The following is a 19922-nucleotide window of genomic DNA, read 5'->3' as shown; positions in this document are numbered from 1 at the left end:
GCTATTTTAGATGTTTGGAGACATGTTTGACCGCAGGTAAGCCAGTCTTGCTTTAACATCGCGAAATACAGAACGGTGTGAAAGTCTGATGTGTGTCCCCGAGCTAAGGGTTATTTAACCCGGGAGAAGCGTTTTTCCCACCTCCCACCTCTCCTTGGCCTCTAAACAAAGAAAACCAGCGTCAAACATGAATTAGACGCTGCCAAGAGTCCGGTCTTTAAACCTCTCTGAGAATTTATCGGCCAAGGATTAATGGTTGCCGTTTTTCCTCGGTAAATATAGCTGTGCAAACATATCACAGAACTGAAGTATTTTGGGCATCCCCGTCAGTATTGCCTTAAATTGTCATCTAACTCCGGGGACTTTGCTTTTAAACATTCCTCCTGTCTTCAGCAATATGTGTCAAACATAATTCCGGAGCTTTTTTGCTCTTGTAACACTATTTGTGGCTGTCGCTTGCAGCAGCGGACATGAGTGATACGCAACATCGCTCAAAATCTAAAGCCGCAACATCGCTCAAAATCTAAAGCCGCGATATATCAAGAGTTTGAATTTAAACAAAAATACAGAGAATGTTGCTGGAATATAAATGTTACTAATAAAGGAAAATGATGGTAATTATGCATGTATACTTTTAATGCACATTGGAGTTCATTTTGCACGGACTCAAGTGCATTTCTACGACATGAAAATATATTTTTTTTTCTTTTTATCTTTTTTAGTTGTAGTTGGGGAAAAAATATTTCTGTTTAAAGAGCAAGTCACTGTTTTTTTAGTTGATGATGTAGTTCCGAGGTCAGCAGGCTACCTAGTAATGGGCAGTACTATCTTCCACTGACGTATGGGATGTTAGATGCCATTTATGATTATATTTATATATATATATATATATATATTTATATATATATATATATATATATATATATATATATAATGTGATTATGCTACATGCTGTGTGTCGCATAATTGCTATAGTGTGCAAGGTCAAGCTTGGAGAGTAGCATGGGTAGGTGATTACTCTTGTGAAACATTAAATAAAATTAAATTATTATGGAGGTTTCAGATAAAGCATTAGGAATGTATTATTTACATAATGTTATATTAAAAAGCATCGGGTTATTTTTCCTATCATTCTCTCTTTTTAACAGTTTTTTTTTTCCTTGCAGACCGATGCTCAGTATGCAACGTCGGTGGCAGAAAACATCAAAACCACGTAAGTCTGTTTTCTTTGGATGTAACCAAATCCATTTATATTTCCCAGGCTGTAGAAACCTATAAAATCACAATACAACGGAAAAGCGGTAGCTAGGCCAGGATTGGAAACAACGCTCAAAAAACTTTAATTTTATTTCAATATTTGTCCTTTTCAAGTTTTTAATGCGTCTCCACTGATATTGGCAAAAAATATGGGTACATTAAAAAAAAACATTTTGTTAGTTAAAAAAAAAAAAAAAAAAAAACTTTTTTACTTGAATAAATGTTTTTGCTTTTTTGTTTGTTGGTTTTCTTCTTAGTTGATTTGTGACACAATCGATACATCCTTAAAACTGCCCTGAATGGGGGGGGGCATGGATGCACCGACGTCTCCCTTTCCGTTTGCAGGCATCGGAGAATTGTACATGCTACTGATGTGAGCGCGTGCCACTTAGCTTTACTTCTGTATTTATACTATTTATAAAAGCTTGTATGGACATGGGTCATAATTTCCATCTTTCCCTCATCAAAAGAAAGGTGCCATTCTTATCCATGCAGAGTCGGAGCAGCTCTCATGAAAAGTGCTACACCTGGAACAAACGGCATAAACATTTCATAGAAACCAATGGGATGTCTGTTAATAACTCCAAAATTAGAGTTATCCCCCAATTGCTTTAGTTTTGTGCTGTTCAGGTTATTATTAACCTTTTGTGATTGCCACAGGGGTAAGCATGGCTTTCATAGTGATGGTTAACACTGTGTTTGCCTGGGGACCATGCAGACAGCATTTCAAATGATCCGTCAATCTGTGTAGTATGTGAGATTAGGACTCTCCATCTAGATACAGCTATTCACTGTAGGATGAAAAGGCTCAGAAAAACCTCTTGAGACTGAAGCGTAAGCACAAAAGGAATCGTCCTTCGGCCCGGGGCCCCACTCAAAGAGTAGCAAATGCATCTTCTGATGCGACGGGCAGTTCCTGCCAACACGCAGAATAATGGACGGCTATCAGAGGATAACGGGCTGCTTCTAATGGGCTCATTGTGTAGCGGGGGGCTGCCGACATTACCACGAGATAACTTCAAAATGTGTTTTATGCCGGCTGCGTTGCTTCTCTTGATGGACAGGCCATCAGTCAACGTGTACTTAATGTCTGCCTCTTAGGTATAGCCCGCTGATCCCACTAAACCTTTTTATTTCACAATCACCTCGAGGGTTGAAAAAGTATTGTCATGTCTATATGTATACATGCATATAATATATATGTATGTATTTCATACTATGTTTAGGAAACCTCTGCGGTGAATGAAGAATAATGTGGGATTTACTTATTTCAGGGATAGCCTGGATCGGATAGTTGAGCATTATTTGGAAATACATTATTCAGATAGGCGAGCTTGCCAGTTCCTGAAAGTGCCAGTTAAGTTTTTTGTTTCCTCAAACAATGAAGCAAACCTTATTATATGTAATGTTTGCATAATTATATACTTTAAGAGAACCCTCTTTTTATTGTCTTCCATTGCCTACTGATTTTTAGTGCAGAGCCAGAAAAGGCGGAAGTGATCATTGGGGTTAAGTAAAGGAGGGTATATCTTAATAGAATTATTGTACATGCCTAACTTTGTATGCAAGTAAGGTTTGCTTAATTGTTTTCTCAAGAACAGCTAGAGAAGATCGTTCTCACGTTGGACTGATGGTACACCCAACGTCATGTGTACCGTATGCTTCCTTACAGCTGGAGAGTCCGTACTTACACAACATATTCCATTAACTCTTCTAGGTGGTTTTCTGGAAACCGTAAGCTGTTGGGAACAATAGAACACGCTGCACTATTGTGTCTAGTGACTCTCATGCAGTAATGTTTATGCTTGTTGTGTTCTTATGCGGCTTTCTCATTTGCACACAATGTGCTTCAGACGTCTTTACTTGCAAACTCTATTTTAAGAAACGTGTGGTAAATGTGAGGTAAAATAATTGTCTAATGTTCAGCCAACCTGAACAGCAGTAGGGCATCGGATTTGCCAGACCTATTTATACATACACAATAAAAAGGTGTAGCGAAGAAACGCACAAAATGTACTATTTATGCCTGGTATGTTTTGTGTAGGAGTGATTATACATCTGATTTAGTGAGTTACCTTATGTAATACTAGCAAATCCACGGATTTAACTCAAATCACTTTGTTATTGATACATTAGCATTGTTTGTGGTTTATTTGGATTATGTGGTGTTCGTATTTAAAATGAAACTTAAAAAAAAAAAAAAACACTGAAATTGTAGGGTTGCAGGGCTAGAGTCCACCGTAATAGGCGTCCATTGTCCCCGGAGACTTCTTTAAACCAGATTAGTGGGTTGTGGTCAGTCAGGGGTCCGGCGATGGAGCTGTAGTCGGGGACGAACCGCCGGTAGTAACCGGCCATACCCAGAAAGGCTAAGACCTGTGTCTTCGTTTTGGGGGTGGGACCTCAGAAACCCCTATCGTGCACTTGTCGGGCTTCAGGGTTAGACCCGCAGTCCTGATGCGGTCGAACACAACCCCCAAGTGAGGTGTTCATCCCAGGTGTTGCTATAGATCGGAATGCACAAGCATAATCCTGCAGGCCGTCGAGGAGCCGATCTGTCATCCGCTGAAAGGTCGCCGGGGCATTCTTCATCCCAAATGGCATAACCTTAAAAGTCAGCGGGCAATTGCTTGGGTCCTAGCCGAGAAACAGTTCCAGAGGATTATGGCCAGGACCTGGTCAGGCAAAAAGGGCATGTGATACACTGGTGATACAACAGGGAAAACCACATAACAATAATTAAAACAAACGGATCTTGTATTTAATTTTTTTTTTATTATTAAGTATATTTGTTTTAATTTATCTAGGTTCCCGGTTGAAATACAGTCTGGCCTTCTGGAAGTTATCTCTCCATCACCCAATTTTTATCCTGATTTTTCACGACTTAGGGAATCTTTTGGTGATCCTAGAGAGCGTGTCAGGTAATTTTTTTTATTATTATTTTTTTAAATGTATGTATGTAATATATGTATGTGTGTGTGTGTGTGTATATATATATATATATATATATATATATATATATATATATATATATATATATATATAGTATATGTGTGTCTTCTACCATTTTGCATACTGAAGAATTTGCTGATTCTTGAGTTAGCTTGGCAGTTATTATCCAGAACGTACGTTGTTTAAAGCAAGACCCACTTAAATTGACTACAATTGGATTCCTTGTTTTTCCCAGTTTCAATGTTAACCGCTTCATTGAGGAATTTTCCACCCTCAGCACACTACAAGTGACTACGGTTACAAAAAGATAATAGAGGAGCCCACACAAACACAGCTTTGTTTTCCTTTTTTTTTTATTTGAGATAAATGTTGTGTGTCTTTTTGCTAGCAGTGTTTCGGTTAGTTTCAGGTATAGTCGAAGGTGTTTTGTTTCTCATTTCTTCTTGTTTATAACATACTTCTGAAGCACAACAACTTGCACCATCCTGATTCCTTTGTTATAAGCGTTGTTGGAATGTTTTTCTGTTTCTCAGCCTTCCAACAGAAACAGCAGAGTAAAGACAATTAATACTATTTTAAACAGATTGTTGGCCAAATCAGCTACATTCGGGGAAATGTTGGCGCTTCTTTGGGGCAACACCTCAACCTCAAACACACACACACACATACTACTACTACTACTACTACTACTACTACTACTATAGGGTCATGTAAAGTTGTGTGACAACACTGAGCTCCTGTATGGTGGCCAAATTCAGACCTGCTCCTGGTCTCATTTAATTAGTTTTTTTTTCTAAAAAAATAAAAAATAAACACTAGTGTATGATACAAACAGTTATTATAGGACTAAAGTCACAGGAACATTTTATGTATGGGGCATGTTATTGTGGACCTGAACATTACCCATAAAGCAGTACGTTTGCAATTGATATATGTTGTAGTACGGCAAGAAACCCCCAAAATGATCTGTGTTTGTTGTGCCCACTTATGCTTTAGAGCTTTATATAGCAAAAGCCAACCTGTAAGGGCTCACTTTGTAGCAGCCTATGCTAAGGAGTTCATGTTTAAGCCTATTAAGTGAAAATCTAAAGGATTTGGGGAGGAGGTTTCAGTAGGTAGTGAAGGGCAGTGCAGTTTACGAAGAACTGTTAGGCTACTCAGCATCTCAGATATGCAGAATTTATTTGGAAAACGTGACTGTTTTTATCAACCAACTTTTTCCTGGACTTTACCGGTTTGAAATGTGACCGAGGGCGAGGTTTGTTTGTTGTTCTGTTTGCTACGTCTTTGCTTTTTAGGTCTCTGCAATCATTATCATATAGTTACATTGTTTAATCTACATTTTGTTCTAAAATAGAATAAATATTACAAGGTCTTGCGATTTTGAAAGCCCTTGGCCAAAGCACAAATTCTAGGAAGTTCTTGGTTACCACAATGTAAAATTAACACATGAAGACTCATTCTAAAGAGAAAAATGTCCCATGTAAAACGCTCTATCTAGAGTTTCTTACTAAGGACCATTCCATTCCTGGTATAGGTTTCTATCATTCCTCCCTTACATTCTCATTGTGCTTGATGCCAGATTACTGACCATCACTGCACACAGGAGACCTCTTCCAAGTGAGTGGGTTGGGGTCTAGGCATGGCATGCAGCCTAGTCTCTTCCAACCTTGACCTGGCTCTGCTGGAGGGTTCTATAGACATTATTAGGCTGTCAAAAAAGAACACATCCAGACTTTCTCCATCTATTTACAGTTGGTAGATTTCCCAGTCCTAATTTCTGAACTGTTTCTTGTATATTGTAACTTAATATGAGCTCTACTTTGGAAGGTAGGGAAATGCTCCTTAGTAGTTGTAGAACTGGACGGTTAGATAACTGCTGACAACTTTGGGACTGAAATAACCTTCATCCTTTTTGGAACATAAAGGCTGTCTAATTGCAATCTTAGAAAGCAGATTGACCAAATGGGTTGAGCAGCAAATGTGTAAAAGCATGTATAATCATTGCAAATATTGGCATAGTGATTTCTGGGGCAGCCAGTTGGCATATCTAAGACCCATAAGAAGGAGAGGGAGGACATAACCCCATGATTACCATTTAGTTCTGTGTAGCTCAGTAGCACTTACTGCTGGTCCAGAGAGAATCTTCTGCTTGCATGTAGGCTTCCAAAAAAATGAAAATGGTGCGGGTGAAATTTAAATATAAAAAGCCACTCAAACGAAGTGCCGGAGCTCTAATATTCAGCTGCATAACAATAACCACCAAAGTAATTAACGCTCCACCTTACCCAAATTTCCACCGGAAATTAATCTAACTGGCTATTTGTTTTGCAGATGGAGGACAAAACAGAATCTAGATTATTGCTTCTTAATGATGTACGCGCAGTCTAAGGGCACATACTATGTTCAGGTAAGTGTACCTCCGGTAAAAATTCATTTCACATGTAGAGCTGGGGTGATGCATGGATGTGGTTTGGAGTGACGCAGGTTGTGATGGGGAAGCTTGCATGTTCACCCTTGTGAAGACTGAAGGTAAGTGGTGCATGGTAGTGTGCGATTCCCAATGGAGAGAGCTACGTTGTCTGTTGCATTTATGGCCCCTTGTCAATTCCGTAGGGTTGAGTATAGTTACCCAACCTGCATAGAAAACTTTATTCACTATAGTATATCTACTAAGCCCTATGCTTTTCAGATACAGATACTTTGCGTACATGCTTAGTATTTCCCACCCCTCCTAATAGTTATGTCGGCAGCTGTTTTTGCCCTGGCCTGGGAGGTAATGTGCTTTTATGAAAGATTTGTTTCCACAGCTGTGCGGTGAGTGGGCTGTGTACCAGGCCTGGGTCATTCTTACTGATCGTGGCTGTTTTTCCTTTGAATTGTCTCTTGCAGCTGGAAGACGATATTGTCGCCAAACCTAACTATCTCAGCACCATGAAGAACTTTGCCCTCCAGCAGCCCTCTGAGGAGTGGATGATTCTGGAATTTTCCCAGCTCGGCTTTATCGGTAAGTTTTGAAAGACTCTGAATTGTGACGTGGAATGTTGCCGATGTTTGTTTTCTCTTCTCTATAGAACATATTATATCTCCACAGTAGATTTTAGCATTTGGTTATACTTACAAATCAATAAGACGTCCTTAGCATTAGCCATTATAATAACATAATCAGTCATACGATTGGCCATATTTATACACCTGGTAGTTTTCCAGCGGTGATCCTCCAGATGTCTCCTTTACCCTGGGAGGAGGCAGGACAGCACTGAGCTGGGAAAGCGTGACCAGTCATGGCGGGTTGCAGCTAACTCACAGTTTCGGGGAAAGGGGATAGTAGTGGGCACCACCTGGGTGAGGGATAGGCAGTGCCAAACACAAATGCCGTACCTAATGCCCGGTGTGCAGTTCTGATTCCAGAACCTCCAGGACAATGTTTTGCTGAAGAGTCCAAGAGCTCCTGGTCTATCCCTAAACTGGATCCTTGCTAATCCATTGATTCTAAGAAAACAATTGTTAGTTACACCATTTACATAACTAAGGAGTCATTTATTAGCAAGAACAAGTACATTATATACAGACTCTTAGAAAGGGGCCATTCTTAGTCCAGAAATCAAGCCCAGGAACAATATTCACTAGTGTGAGACCTCTGTACATATCATCAAGGTCAATGTAACATGACCACTTTTATTTGCTTAGGTAATTCTGAACTTAAAAATTATCTTCTGTCCATTTTCCCATAATTGATGTGAATCATTTTTCAGTTACATATACTAAATATGCAAAGCTATTTACATATAAAAATATAAAATAATATTAGAAAGCCAAATCATTATTATTACTGATATTTATTTCCTGCTCAGGGTCTGCATGATTATTCCTTTCGATTATTTCTCCCTGATTGTTAAGTTGCTTATTTCGGTTCAGTAGCCCATGTAAGAAATGGGTGAGGTGGAGAAGGTTGGGAACTTCAGGACAGATGATTTATTAGATAATACTGGCTCTGCGACATCCAGCCACTGATCTTGGCTTCGATGAGATGACATTTAAAACGAAATATCGCAGATAATATGTACAGATTGAATCAAAGTCACAAAGGCTACAGTTAACTTTGCAAAATATATATTAACCGCTGGGTGTTTTTTTCCCCCGTCTGTAAATTATGTAATCATTGGATTAACATGCTCATTTTCTAAGAAAAAAACTTGCTTCAGTTGCATTTTGCTTTTTTCCCCGGCAATTGGAGTGTTTGTTAAACCGGAATGTGTTTACATTTCATTGTAAGTGAATCACGCCAGTGCTGTTTAAAAAAAGAATATGTCATCAAAATTCTGTAGAATCTCATTTACATTTGAATACATTCTAAAGTGGCGACATTTTCAATGTTATACATGTGCCAGTTTGCGTGATGATATGACTTGGTTTGTAATTCTGTCTACACTGTAAAGGCGGGGATCTCTCAAACCATTTGTACAGAGTATCACGTGTATGTGTTTCCATTTTAATACCAGTAAGGACATATTCAAGCCCAAACCAGGGGCAATCTTATGGTTTTCATTGTGACTTATTCTCTTTTTAAACTTTTCCTGAAAAATTCCCTTTTTAATTATGGCCTCAATAATATTTAACTTAAAAGTAAACAGGATCCGCAAATAAAGTAATAATTAAATTAATCGGGCTCAGTATATAAAAAAAAAAAAAAAATAATAAAAATGGACTTAAAGTGGAGCCACCACCTTGAGTACCGCAAAACAACTAATCCACTCCCTCGTAATCTCCCGTCTAGACTACTGCAACAACCAACTTACCGGCCTCCCTCTCTCCCGACTATCCCCCCTCCAGTCTGTCCTCAATGCATCTGCCAGACTAATCATTCTCACCTGACGCTCTGCATCTGCCGCACCTCTCTGCGAGTCCCTCCACTGGCTCCCCATCCATAGCAGAATTAAATTCTAAATACTAACTCTATCCTACAGAGCTCTCACTAACACCGCTCCCCTCTACCTATCCTCCCTCATCAGCAAATATACTCCAGCTACCCTCTAAGATCCAACAATGACCTGCTCCTTGCATCTTTACTCATCACCTCCTCCCACGCCCGCCTACAGGACTTCTCTCGCGCAGCACCAACCCTCTGGAACTCTCTTCCCCGTGCTGTCCCACTCTCACCAACTCTACCGTCCTTCAAACGCTCCCTAAAAACTTTTCTCTTCAGGGAAGCCTACCACTGACATAAACATCAACACTTCCCTCTCACTCACTTACAACCCTTATCCCGCTCTACATTAACATCATTCACTACCACGCAGTCCTCACCACCTCTTTCTCACCCCTTATCCACCTAGATTGTAAGTTCCTGCGGGAACAGGGCCCGCCATTCCTCTTGTATCTGTATGTCAATTGCTGTATTGTACTTGTCGTTGTCTGTAAGATTTTCATCTTTGTACAGCGCTGCGGAATCTGTCGCCGCTTTATTAAATAAGGTATAGTAATAAAACTAGAGTCTTAAGGGTCATGAAGCCTTATTGAGACTTGAAGTTACTCTAGCTGTAAGCTGTAAAGTACAAGATGCATTATTTCGTACACTTTAGCAAGCCAGGGAGCAGGGGTTGGGGTCATGGGGTTCATATCATGGTTGGAGTATGCCCTGAGTTAAAAATGAGTTTAAAAAAAAAATCGGTTGTTTCCTTTTTTTAAACTACATTACATATAGTATATAGTACCAGCCAATTCCATAGCACACATTAAGCTATTAATGTGATTTAAAATCTTAAACTGCAGGGTTTTCCTAATGTTTTGTGACATTGTATACAATAGTAATGTTCCTGGCTGATCTTAACAGGAAATGTAGTTTTACAAACATATTGCTTCATGAAAATGCAAATTGCTTTGATTTTCTCTGTATTTTCCTCGTGCTTGCCTAAAGTAGAAATATTGCGGTAGCACCTTCTATTGTGGAGCACAATCAGCCCTAGAGAAGAGCATCTCAATCACATTACGCTACAAAGCTGCATATAACTGGGAATGGAAGCCTTGAAGGCTCCTCCTGCATTTAACAAGTCGAGGGACTTGATCCGGCACATGCACACTGCATAATGAATGGAGCCGTGGATAAGGTTACACCATGATAAAATATATAAGTGTAAATTCAAAGGCTTCCTTTGTTATGCAACCGATCTTCCACGTTACAGCTCTGATGTGTTCTTTGGAAAGCTTTCCATAATGGGCCGGGCTTCTGAAATCCTAGCACAAATGAGGTATTCGATCATCTAATTTGTTGGCAATTTCAACCCATCTTGTCTGACTTTCTTAACCTGCTGTAAAATTAATTTGGGCTACGTCTACAGTAGATATATCTGAATACATTACACTTATGAATAAAGAAACATATAACAAGAATAAAAATAATTCACCCCTTCTAGTCATGCTCATGTTTCTGGTGTAAAATCCTTACCTGGTCCTTGGGTTTATATTCAGAATAGCCTTTAACACATGCTGTTCCACTTCTCCGTGAGCTAAAACTTTATTACATTACATCTGAGCTTCTAGTTTAAGACGATGAGTTCTTGTCTTAATATTACTACTACATTAAAATATACCTCCCTCCTGAACGTGGTTGAATCCCCTCTCTTGTTCCTCTCTTCCAAGCAATGCAGTTGTGTGAAAAAGAAAGTACACCATCTTTGAATTCTGTGGTTTTACATACAGTGAAGGAAAAAAATATTTGATCCCCCTGCTGATTTTGTACGTATTTTGTATTTGACCCCTTTGCACAACATGACTTAGTTCTTGGTGGCAAAACCCTTGTTGGCAATCACAGAGGTCAGATGTTTCTTGTAGTTGGCCACCAGGTTTGCACACATCTCAGGGGGGATTTTGTCCCACTCCTCTTTGCAGATCCTCTTCAAGTCATAAAGGTTTTGAGGCTGACGTTTGGCAACTTGAATCTTCAGCTCCCTCCACAGACTTTCTTTCTATGGGATTAAGGTCTGGAAGCTGGCTAGGCCACTCCAGGACCTTAATGTGCTTCTTCTTGAGCCACTCCTTTGTTGCCTTGGCCGTGTGTTTTGGGTCATTGTCATGCTGGAATATCCATCCCCGGACCATTTTCAATGCCCTGGCTGAGGGAAGGAGGTTCTCACCCAAGATCTGACGGTACATGGCCCCATCCATCATCCCTTTGATGCTGTGGAGTTGTCCAGAAAAACACCCCAAAGCATAATGTTTCAACCTCCATGTTTGATGGTGGGGATGGTGTTCTTGGGGTCATAGGCAGCATTCCTCCTCCTTCAAACAAGGCGAGTGGAGTTGATGCCAAATAGCTCAATTTTGGTCTCATCTGACCACAACACTTTCATCCAGTTCTCCTCTGAATCATTCAGATGTTCATTGGCAAACTTCAGACAGGCCTTTTTGAGCAGGAGACCCTGTGGGCGCTGCAGGATTTCAGTTCTTCACGACGTTGTGTGTTACCAATTGTTAATCAAATGCCATTGAATAATTAAGCCAAAGTTTTAGCAGTTTGCTTGTCTGGTGGCCTTCGGGTGTGTGTTAACACATTGCCGAGGAAGAAAGAAATCGGCAATAATCTTAGAGAAGCAATTGTTGCTGCCAATCAGTCTGGTTATAAAGCAATTTCCAAACAATTTAAAGTCCATCATTCTACAGTGAGAAAGATTATTCGAAAGTGGAAAAATATTCCCAGGGGTGGATGTCCAAGCAAATTCACCTCAAGGTCAGATCATGCAATGCTCAGAGAAATTGCATATTAGTTACATCAGACTCTACAGGCCTCAGTTAGATTGTTAAATGTTAATGTTCATGACAGTACAATTAGAAAAAGTATGGTTTGTTTGGAAGGGTTTCCAGGCATGGATTAGGTTTGCAAAGTTACACCTGAACACACCACAAGGCTTCTGGAACAATGACAGACAAGACCAAAATGCAGATGTTTAGCCATAATGCACAGCACTACATTTGGGGAAAATCAAACATCAGCACAAACTCCTCATACCAACAGGACAATGATCCCAAGAACACCGGCAAATCTACAACAAAATGGCTGAAAAAGAAAAGAATCAAGGTGTTGCAATAGCCCAGTCAAAGTCCAGACCTCAACCCAATTGAAATGCAGCTTAAGAGAGCTGTTCATAAACAAATGCCCTGCAAACCTCAATGAACTAAAGCAAAGCTGTAAATAAGAGTGAACCAAAATTCCTCCACGAAGATGTGAGAGTCGTACAGCAAGTCATTGATATAATTAGTAATTGATATTCTATTGAATCATAAGGTCTACTTAGTTTTTCACACATGGCTTCTCCATTTTGGCTTTATTTCTGTTATATAAATTACCAGTTTTTCTTATTTTGTGACTATCTGGGTGGACGGGTAAAATGCTAGAATGGGCTCCCTGCAGCTTGGGCCCTTGGGACATGTCTGACATTTACAATACTTACAATATGTCACAGTGCATAAATACATTGCTCTAGCATACATGTCCATTTTTCCTATTCTGCTGTTTTTCGCCCCTGATTTTTTTCACTGTAGAGTAAATTATTCTGTCAAGAAGTGCAAGTGGGATGAAATACCACAGACGGAGGAAATTACTCGTTTCCAATTATCCCTAGAAAATGAGCACTAAAGAACAAATATAGAGAGATTTATAATCATTGCTTAAAATATTCAACTAATTATACACTATTTCAGAAAACATTGCAGGCAAATAAAATAAAATGAGTCGTTTAAGAAGTTGTTCTAAATTGGTTTTTACTGTAACCCTACGGATTTTTATTACGTAAACATTTCATCCTTTGGTCTCTTTGTATGCAAATATCAGCCACTCATTTAATATTTTTCACATGATAATCTTTTCTTCACAGTCCCCCCCCCCCCAGTTTCATGTCATTTTGTATTGCATATTATAGCCATACAAAATATACTTATTTTATTGGATACAACCTAAACTGTGTGTTAAATGATTATTAACAAAGCATTCCTTATGGCTGTTCAGTTATGTTAGTGCAACACATTAGGATATTTAACAGTGCCAACCTGGTATGAGATATGTGGTTGGCCTGGTGGAGCCAGGAGACTGACCACTTATAGGTGATGGCGCTCTAGTTCCCCCCCCGTGGAAAGCTGGCCTGTTGGCTGGTGAGTCATTGGGCAACCATATCTTTCACATTGCACGGAGACTTCTGTTTTGTAACGAAAAACCCTTTAAATTGCTCTGATCAATCAAAGGAGAACGCTGCTGATGAATAAAACTTTACTTTTAATTGTACACCAAGCCGGCATGAAGCCGGTGAAACATGCATCGGGTTGTTTAATTGTTTAAGAGGCTTAATACTGTGTTTAGGGGTTAGATGCCTCAATTGAATTTTAGATAGCGATACTACTACTAGACTATTTTGTTGCAGACATTGGAATAATTTTGAATGACTGCTATCTATTTTAAGACAGGTGGAGGAAGGATTGAGTGCATGGGGGATCCAGTGAGTTTCACCTTCTCCACCAAGTTTTATATCTGAGAGCTTGTATCTTACCTCTCCTACCATGGCTGGTGTCATACAGAATTTACATTCCTTTTTTTCTGGTGCCCATTTTTTTAAGTGTCAAATTAAAAGTTAAGTTTTATTCATCGGGGAGTTAGACACATTGACCCCTTTACCTCTGTATTGCATAAAGAGTTAGATGCCATCTGTTTGTAGATTACCAGTCTTCATTCTGTGAAGGTGTGAGTAGGGTACCTTTTAATAAGAGGCCAGTACTCATGCAACCATGTGCAATACACTAAGCATTGTAAAAAGAACATAGCCGGGCCTACATGGCTGATGAGGTCCCTTCACTCATCCTGTGTTTGACGGGCAGTAAGTATCAGAGCAGCATTTCATACCTAAGTGCTACTTGAATATCAGAGGGAGAGTTTGGTGCATCTGTAATTCCTTTAGAAGTAGACTGTCCCTTTAAATGATGAATAAGGTTCTTTTTTTCTTGTTTTCCTTTCGTGTATAGGGATATGAATTCCAAAATGAATCATTAGTGGAATGTTGTGTAGTCTGAAAGAAATTTTATTTCTAGGAAACCGCTTCTTGTATCCACTGCAAGGCCCCGCATGAATGCTATTCACAAATACCTGTGTATATTTATTGCTGGTAAAATAAAATCTATCTGAAAACTGGATCCTAAAAATAAACCATACAACTGGATATATATACTATGTTTTTTTCTTCTTACAATATACTAAGCAAAGCTCCCCAACCCCTGCTGCTGGTTCATTCCTCATTTTATAATAGGCGTCAAGTCTTGCTACCTCTGTTGCTATGGCAGCCAACATCCAAATGCTTTAGAATGAGATGATTTGAAGAAAAAAAAATGGGGCTTAAATTGTTGTAGCATCAGCTTTTGAGGTTTATCTAAACCACACTGGCATAAATGTATCTTGTTACCTCTCATGAGTGACACTAATTTGGCTATTGTGGGTTCTGTGGCCTTTCCAAAACATGTTTCCCGCTAATGAGTCGGTGTACGTGAGCACACATAAAAGCATTCACATGCTGAATTCTCAGCGCGCTGCACGTCTTTCAGATGGAAACATTAGTTAACCTTTTGCTTGCTGACACCCAAGCTTCTGGCTGAGCGTCTTATAGCTCCTTGTCTGTCAGCTATAAAATGCATATACGGTAATATCAATATTAATAAAATAGCAAATCTGGCACACAATCAACCTGTGTACTACTTTTTTTTTTTTTTACAAAAAAATTTGCAAATAAAACCTTGGAGGCATTTACTGAGAATTTATATACATTTTTCGTTAAATCATTCATGCACTGCAGTTTTGCATAATGTTCAGTAAAACTGCTAAGAAGGACAACTTTGTGTATAATAATATTCTAAGACGCAGAACAAGCATCTCCATATTGACTAGTTTTTCTTTGTAGAAATAGAGGCATGAATGTATCAGCGGTTTTACTGGATAGACTAACAGGTAAATGCTTATTTTTGTGCAGAATTCAAAACAAGGTAACATTTATGTAATTCTTTTCCCGTGATTAAATGACCAAAAAACTTATAAATTATACTTGGTCATTAAATTTTCAATTGTTTTTCTTTAAAGACACTTCCCGTGAGACGGGGAGAAGGAATATAATTTATTGTAATACACGGTGGTTGACAATCTTCAAGCGTGTTGGTCTGGGTATGTAAGCCTGTGTGTGTGTCTGCGTATGTTAGTGTGTGAACATGGGTCTTTGGGTGTGTGTGCGCGCATGTGTGTTATTGTTATAAGTATCTAGTTTTGTTTAATGTGTGTGTTAGCGCTAAGTGTCTGGGTGCATGTGTGTCTGGATGTGTGTGTTAGTGTCTGGATGTGTCTTTCGGGATGTGTGTGTGCGAGTGTCCCATGCCCCAGGATCTGCCCTTACCTCCATCTGTTAGTTTAAGAGAGTGCGGATCCAGTAACTACAGAGCAAGGAGGGCAGCAGCTCCATCGCCTTTGCCTGCATGATCATCAGGGGACTGTGTTTTGGATTGGAGAACCCAACCAATGCCGACCCAAAGATCAGGGAAAGGTTCTCAACCCTCCTATCATTTCCATTGTTGATATCAACAGCATCCATGAATTTGGAGTGCAGGGAGAAAGTGAGCAGGGGTTCTTGCAGTTTGTGCTACAGACAACTTGAATATCCTCTGTGAAAAAACTCTGATGTTATCCCCCCTCCACTTTGCGCATTCACCTCACGTGAGGTCATGCGTAAGAATCAGAGAGGGAAGAAGAGAAGAGCGCTAACATCAGAAGCACAGGCTATACCCCAATCTGCAGTCTACAGCCCTCTGTATAAAAACAGGGTGATTGGTTAGGTTTACAGCCCACTCAACCTCAGTGTACCCCAAGTGTACTCCAGTCTGCCTGACTTCAGCCCATTACTGAGCGTTTTATTGCTATGCAGCTCTGTAATATGCAAATTATTCAGTTTTATGGGGTTCTGTGATACACTCATACTACATATTATTGTGAATTTAACTACTGGGGTCTTTGTGATACACACACAGCACATTATTGTGAGTTTTGTGTGGCTCTGTGATACTCATACTACATATTATTGTGACGTTTACTACTGTGGGGCTCTGTGATGTATAGAGAGAGCCTCAACCAACACCCAGTCACCTATCCCCAACCTAGAACCAGAGCATGGATGGAATATCTTTTGGATTCATATTATTAGCGTCATTAGCCATATAACTGACGTTGCTAAAAAAAAATCTCATCGATAACTAGCACATCTCTGATTTACGATGTTCCTTCCGACAACACCGTCACGGGCCATCTAAGCCCTGATGGATTTATGGATTCATTTAATCTCCATTGGTCTTACCCAAGCTTTACTGTCTCATGTGTTGGGTGGTTTTGTAAAAAGAAATCACGTAGTGAAGCTGTGAATGCCAGCGCTCAGAACATGCTTATACACAGAAAAGAAATCTGTGCAGCTCTTGAATTTCCCAAACAGTAATTTAACCCACCAAGTCATTGAAACAGGAAGAAGCCGTCATGGCTTCAATCGCTATATTACATAAAATACTGCTTACTATGTATGGGAGCCAGTAACGTAAAAATATACGAAGCAAAGACATTATTTGACTGCCGAGTGGAGATATCTTTCTTATGTCATTGATGATAAATATCATGCATTTCCTCTGTGTACCGTAAAACCGTAAATCATTTTTTGTTGCTAGTAAGCACCATATTTTCTAGGGCTGCTTTCATACTAGTTATGACAGATACCATATGAAATCTATATTGTCTAACTTCCCAAAACAAATAGGCTACCTTTGCTGGGTATGAGATACGCCTTATTGCAACCAGTGATCGCTTATGACAACTTCTTCCTTTGACCATCACATTTAGAGGGGAATCTTCATCTTTACAGCATAAAGTCATTTATTAAAATAGAAAAATGTTCTTCTGTTCAGACTACGTTGGATAAAGCTGAGCTCTTCAGTATCCAATATCACAGCTTCTACTCGAATGCTTAGTCTAAAGCCACACATCACATTCCTCTGCTTTCTAAAATGCCAGTGGTTGAATTAGACATACTGCCAGCCAGAAGGCCGAGACAGGTGGCCAAGTAACCGCTTGCGGTATATTTAATTGATACTGTAGCCACAGGGGCTTTGAGATAAGAGGATGATAAGAGTATTGCTTTAGCAGATGTCCTGTCTTGTTCTTTAGCACAGTAGTGAGGCCTAGAGGGAGATGAAGTGCCTGTGATCTGTTCCCCCGGGTAGTCTTGGATATGGTTAATATGTCCCAGCTCTGAGTTCGCAGAGTAGTTGTATAGATCTCTCGGATGCTTCTGGACCTGCAGGCTTTTTTCTTTCTTTGTTTCTGAGAGTGTTCAGTCCAAAACATACAGTTAACAGTGATCAAGTGTGAGCAAAACCATTTCTGGTGCGTCTGGCTTGTTTTCTTGTGAACACATACACAATACATTTTAGGCATAAAGCATTTGCCGTTCGATGGTGCTCATTAACAAAATTATTTTGCAGAGATAATGAGTGGGTATTTTGTCATTTCATGTTCCCGCCGATTGAAAAATTCACTTCAAAGTTCTGGCTTTTTAACTGACCTGCTCCTTTTCATCATTAATCACATTGTGCTTTTCATTTAAAGACTTTCTGTAGAATCCCCATGTAAACTTTGCAGATAATCTTCCTTTATCTCGGATGTTACGCTAACGCTCCATTGATCCATACCATAATGAAGGAGCCTCTTCTGTGACATTGTTAGACGTTTCTAATCTTATGGAAATTAGTTTCACTTGTAATTGGAGGACCAAATTGCAGATGTACAGGCCCAAATATGGTCCTCAAACGTCTCTTTATCCTGAAGCAACGCATTATTGGTTTTCTTGTATTTTGATAGAATTCACTACCACTTTCCCCCCAAACACCAATCGTTGTGTTGTGTATCTGTCATTCTGCAAAACTTGTTGGCGTTTTAGCCCTTGAGGACTGGATCTAAAGGTGGTCATAGAGCAGGTTGAAGACACAGGGGCCATCTCTGCATACCTCTCGGTTTTGCTTTTAATCTAACTGCATTTATTCTTTAAAGGTTGATTTTGTGGGTGAGTTGAACATTTTTCTCACCAAATTGCATGCATCCATCACTTCCTAACACAAGGCGACACATTGTCCATGCCCTTATAATCTCCCACTTCAATTATTATAACTCTCACAGCTGGTCTACCTCATACCTATCTCGCCCTCTACAATCTACCATGAATGCTGCTGCCAGACTTATCCTCCTTCATCGCTTTACTAACACTTCTTCCCTCAGTCTTTTCACTGGCTGGCTGTGGGCTCCAAGAGTTAATTTCAAAATCTTGACTATTATTCAAAGCTCTTCATAGCGTTTTTTAAATTGTGTTTTTCAAGATTTTGGGGTCTTATTTAGTCTTAGTTACCCCATTACATTTGTCCTTCAGTCTTGATTGCTGTCATTGACTTTTAAGTGCTATCAATTTTGTCAGATATATTTGAGATGTTGTATTATTGAATTATATCTATGAAGCATTCAAACAAAATGCGCTTTTTGTTTGCTACCAGGAAAGCTCTTCAAGTCTCTGGACCTCAGTCTGATTGTCGAGTTCATCCTTATGTTCTACAAGGACAAACCCATCGACTGGCTGCTGGATCATGTCCTGTGGGTAAAAGTCTGCAACCCGGAGAAAGACGCTGTAAGTAATATCATTATTATAGCAGCAGTAAAGTGATACTGACCTTTTGGAATCTCGACAAAGTAAGAGTGCACACCTGCCAGCGCAAGTTAACTAATGGCGAGAACATACACACACTGCCTTAAAACCAAGAGACTTATCACTGTACGTTACTTAAAATATAGGGTAATAAAATTGATTTCACTCCAAGAGGAATTTCAAGCTTCCAGTTTCTGGGCTAATTTGTAATTTGCAATTTATATATATATATATATATATTGCACTCTTCTGAGCTCACTAGAATAATTCTGAATCCCAAGTGACCTTTAAGGAACAAATCCATCATGGAGACTTTGGTAAGTGGCATTTGGCCAACAACATCCTTAAATATGGAAATGAACAGCTAGGAGCTGTAAATGTGTCAATATGGTATATTCATCATAAGTCTGGAGAAGAGAAGTCTGAGGATACACACGTTGATTTAATAATTAGACACCGAACTGACTAAGAAACATTCTTAGAACCTTTGTTGTGTGATAAAACCGATCTATCAGAAGTATCTGTCACTTTAAGCATTAGTCATTTTAAACTTATGATTAAATGTGCCAACACATCTTATCCATTCACATAAACAGATAATGTTTGATGTACGTTTTTATTTTGATGTTTTCATTTCTTGGTCCATCTAGATTTTTGTAATTTGCTATAGATACTTCTGCGTGAAAAGTATCATTTATTGTGAGAAAAGAGTGACAGATTTATTTACCACAAATGTATCAAAAACAAAATAATGATTTCATTCCACTCCGTCTGTAGCGATACAGATTCTAGTGGGAAACGAGAAATCATGAAAAAAGGAAGGCACCTTAAGGGACACTTTAGCCGTCATAATGCACTTTGTGTTTGATAAATGTGCTGGCCGTTTACATCTCCGTGGTGTTCCTTTTTACAAATGCAATGGGGCTTCTGCATATGTATTTGCCCCTTCCCCACCCCCAAGTTATTCAT

The 19922-nt window shown here is 39.3% G+C and overlaps 1 protein-coding gene across 1 annotated transcript in view; it reads left to right on the top strand.

Annotated features, from left to right (window-relative positions):
• MGAT4B (alpha-1,3-mannosyl-glycoprotein 4-beta-N-acetylglucosaminyltransferase B) overlaps nt 1-19922 on the top strand; it is a 105438-nt gene that overhangs the window by 64589 nt on the left and 20927 nt on the right. The window contains exons 5-9 of the mRNA XM_053465545.1: nt 1167-1213; nt 4065-4178; nt 6544-6619; nt 7102-7216; nt 18805-18935. Of these exons, the coding sequence (XP_053321520.1) occupies nt 1167-1213; nt 4065-4178; nt 6544-6619; nt 7102-7216; nt 18805-18935 (483 nt within the window). The remainder of the gene's footprint in view (nt 1-1166; nt 1214-4064; nt 4179-6543; nt 6620-7101; nt 7217-18804; nt 18936-19922) is intronic.

The sequence above is a fragment of the Spea bombifrons genome, chromosome 4 (genome assembly GCF_027358695.1).
Source record: "Spea bombifrons isolate aSpeBom1 chromosome 4, aSpeBom1.2.pri, whole genome shotgun sequence".
In the NCBI taxonomy this organism is placed as follows: domain Eukaryota; kingdom Metazoa; phylum Chordata; class Amphibia; order Anura; family Pelobatidae; genus Spea; species Spea bombifrons.
Note: the sequence above shows the minus strand (reverse complement) of the source record. Positions and strands in the feature narration are given on the sequence as shown.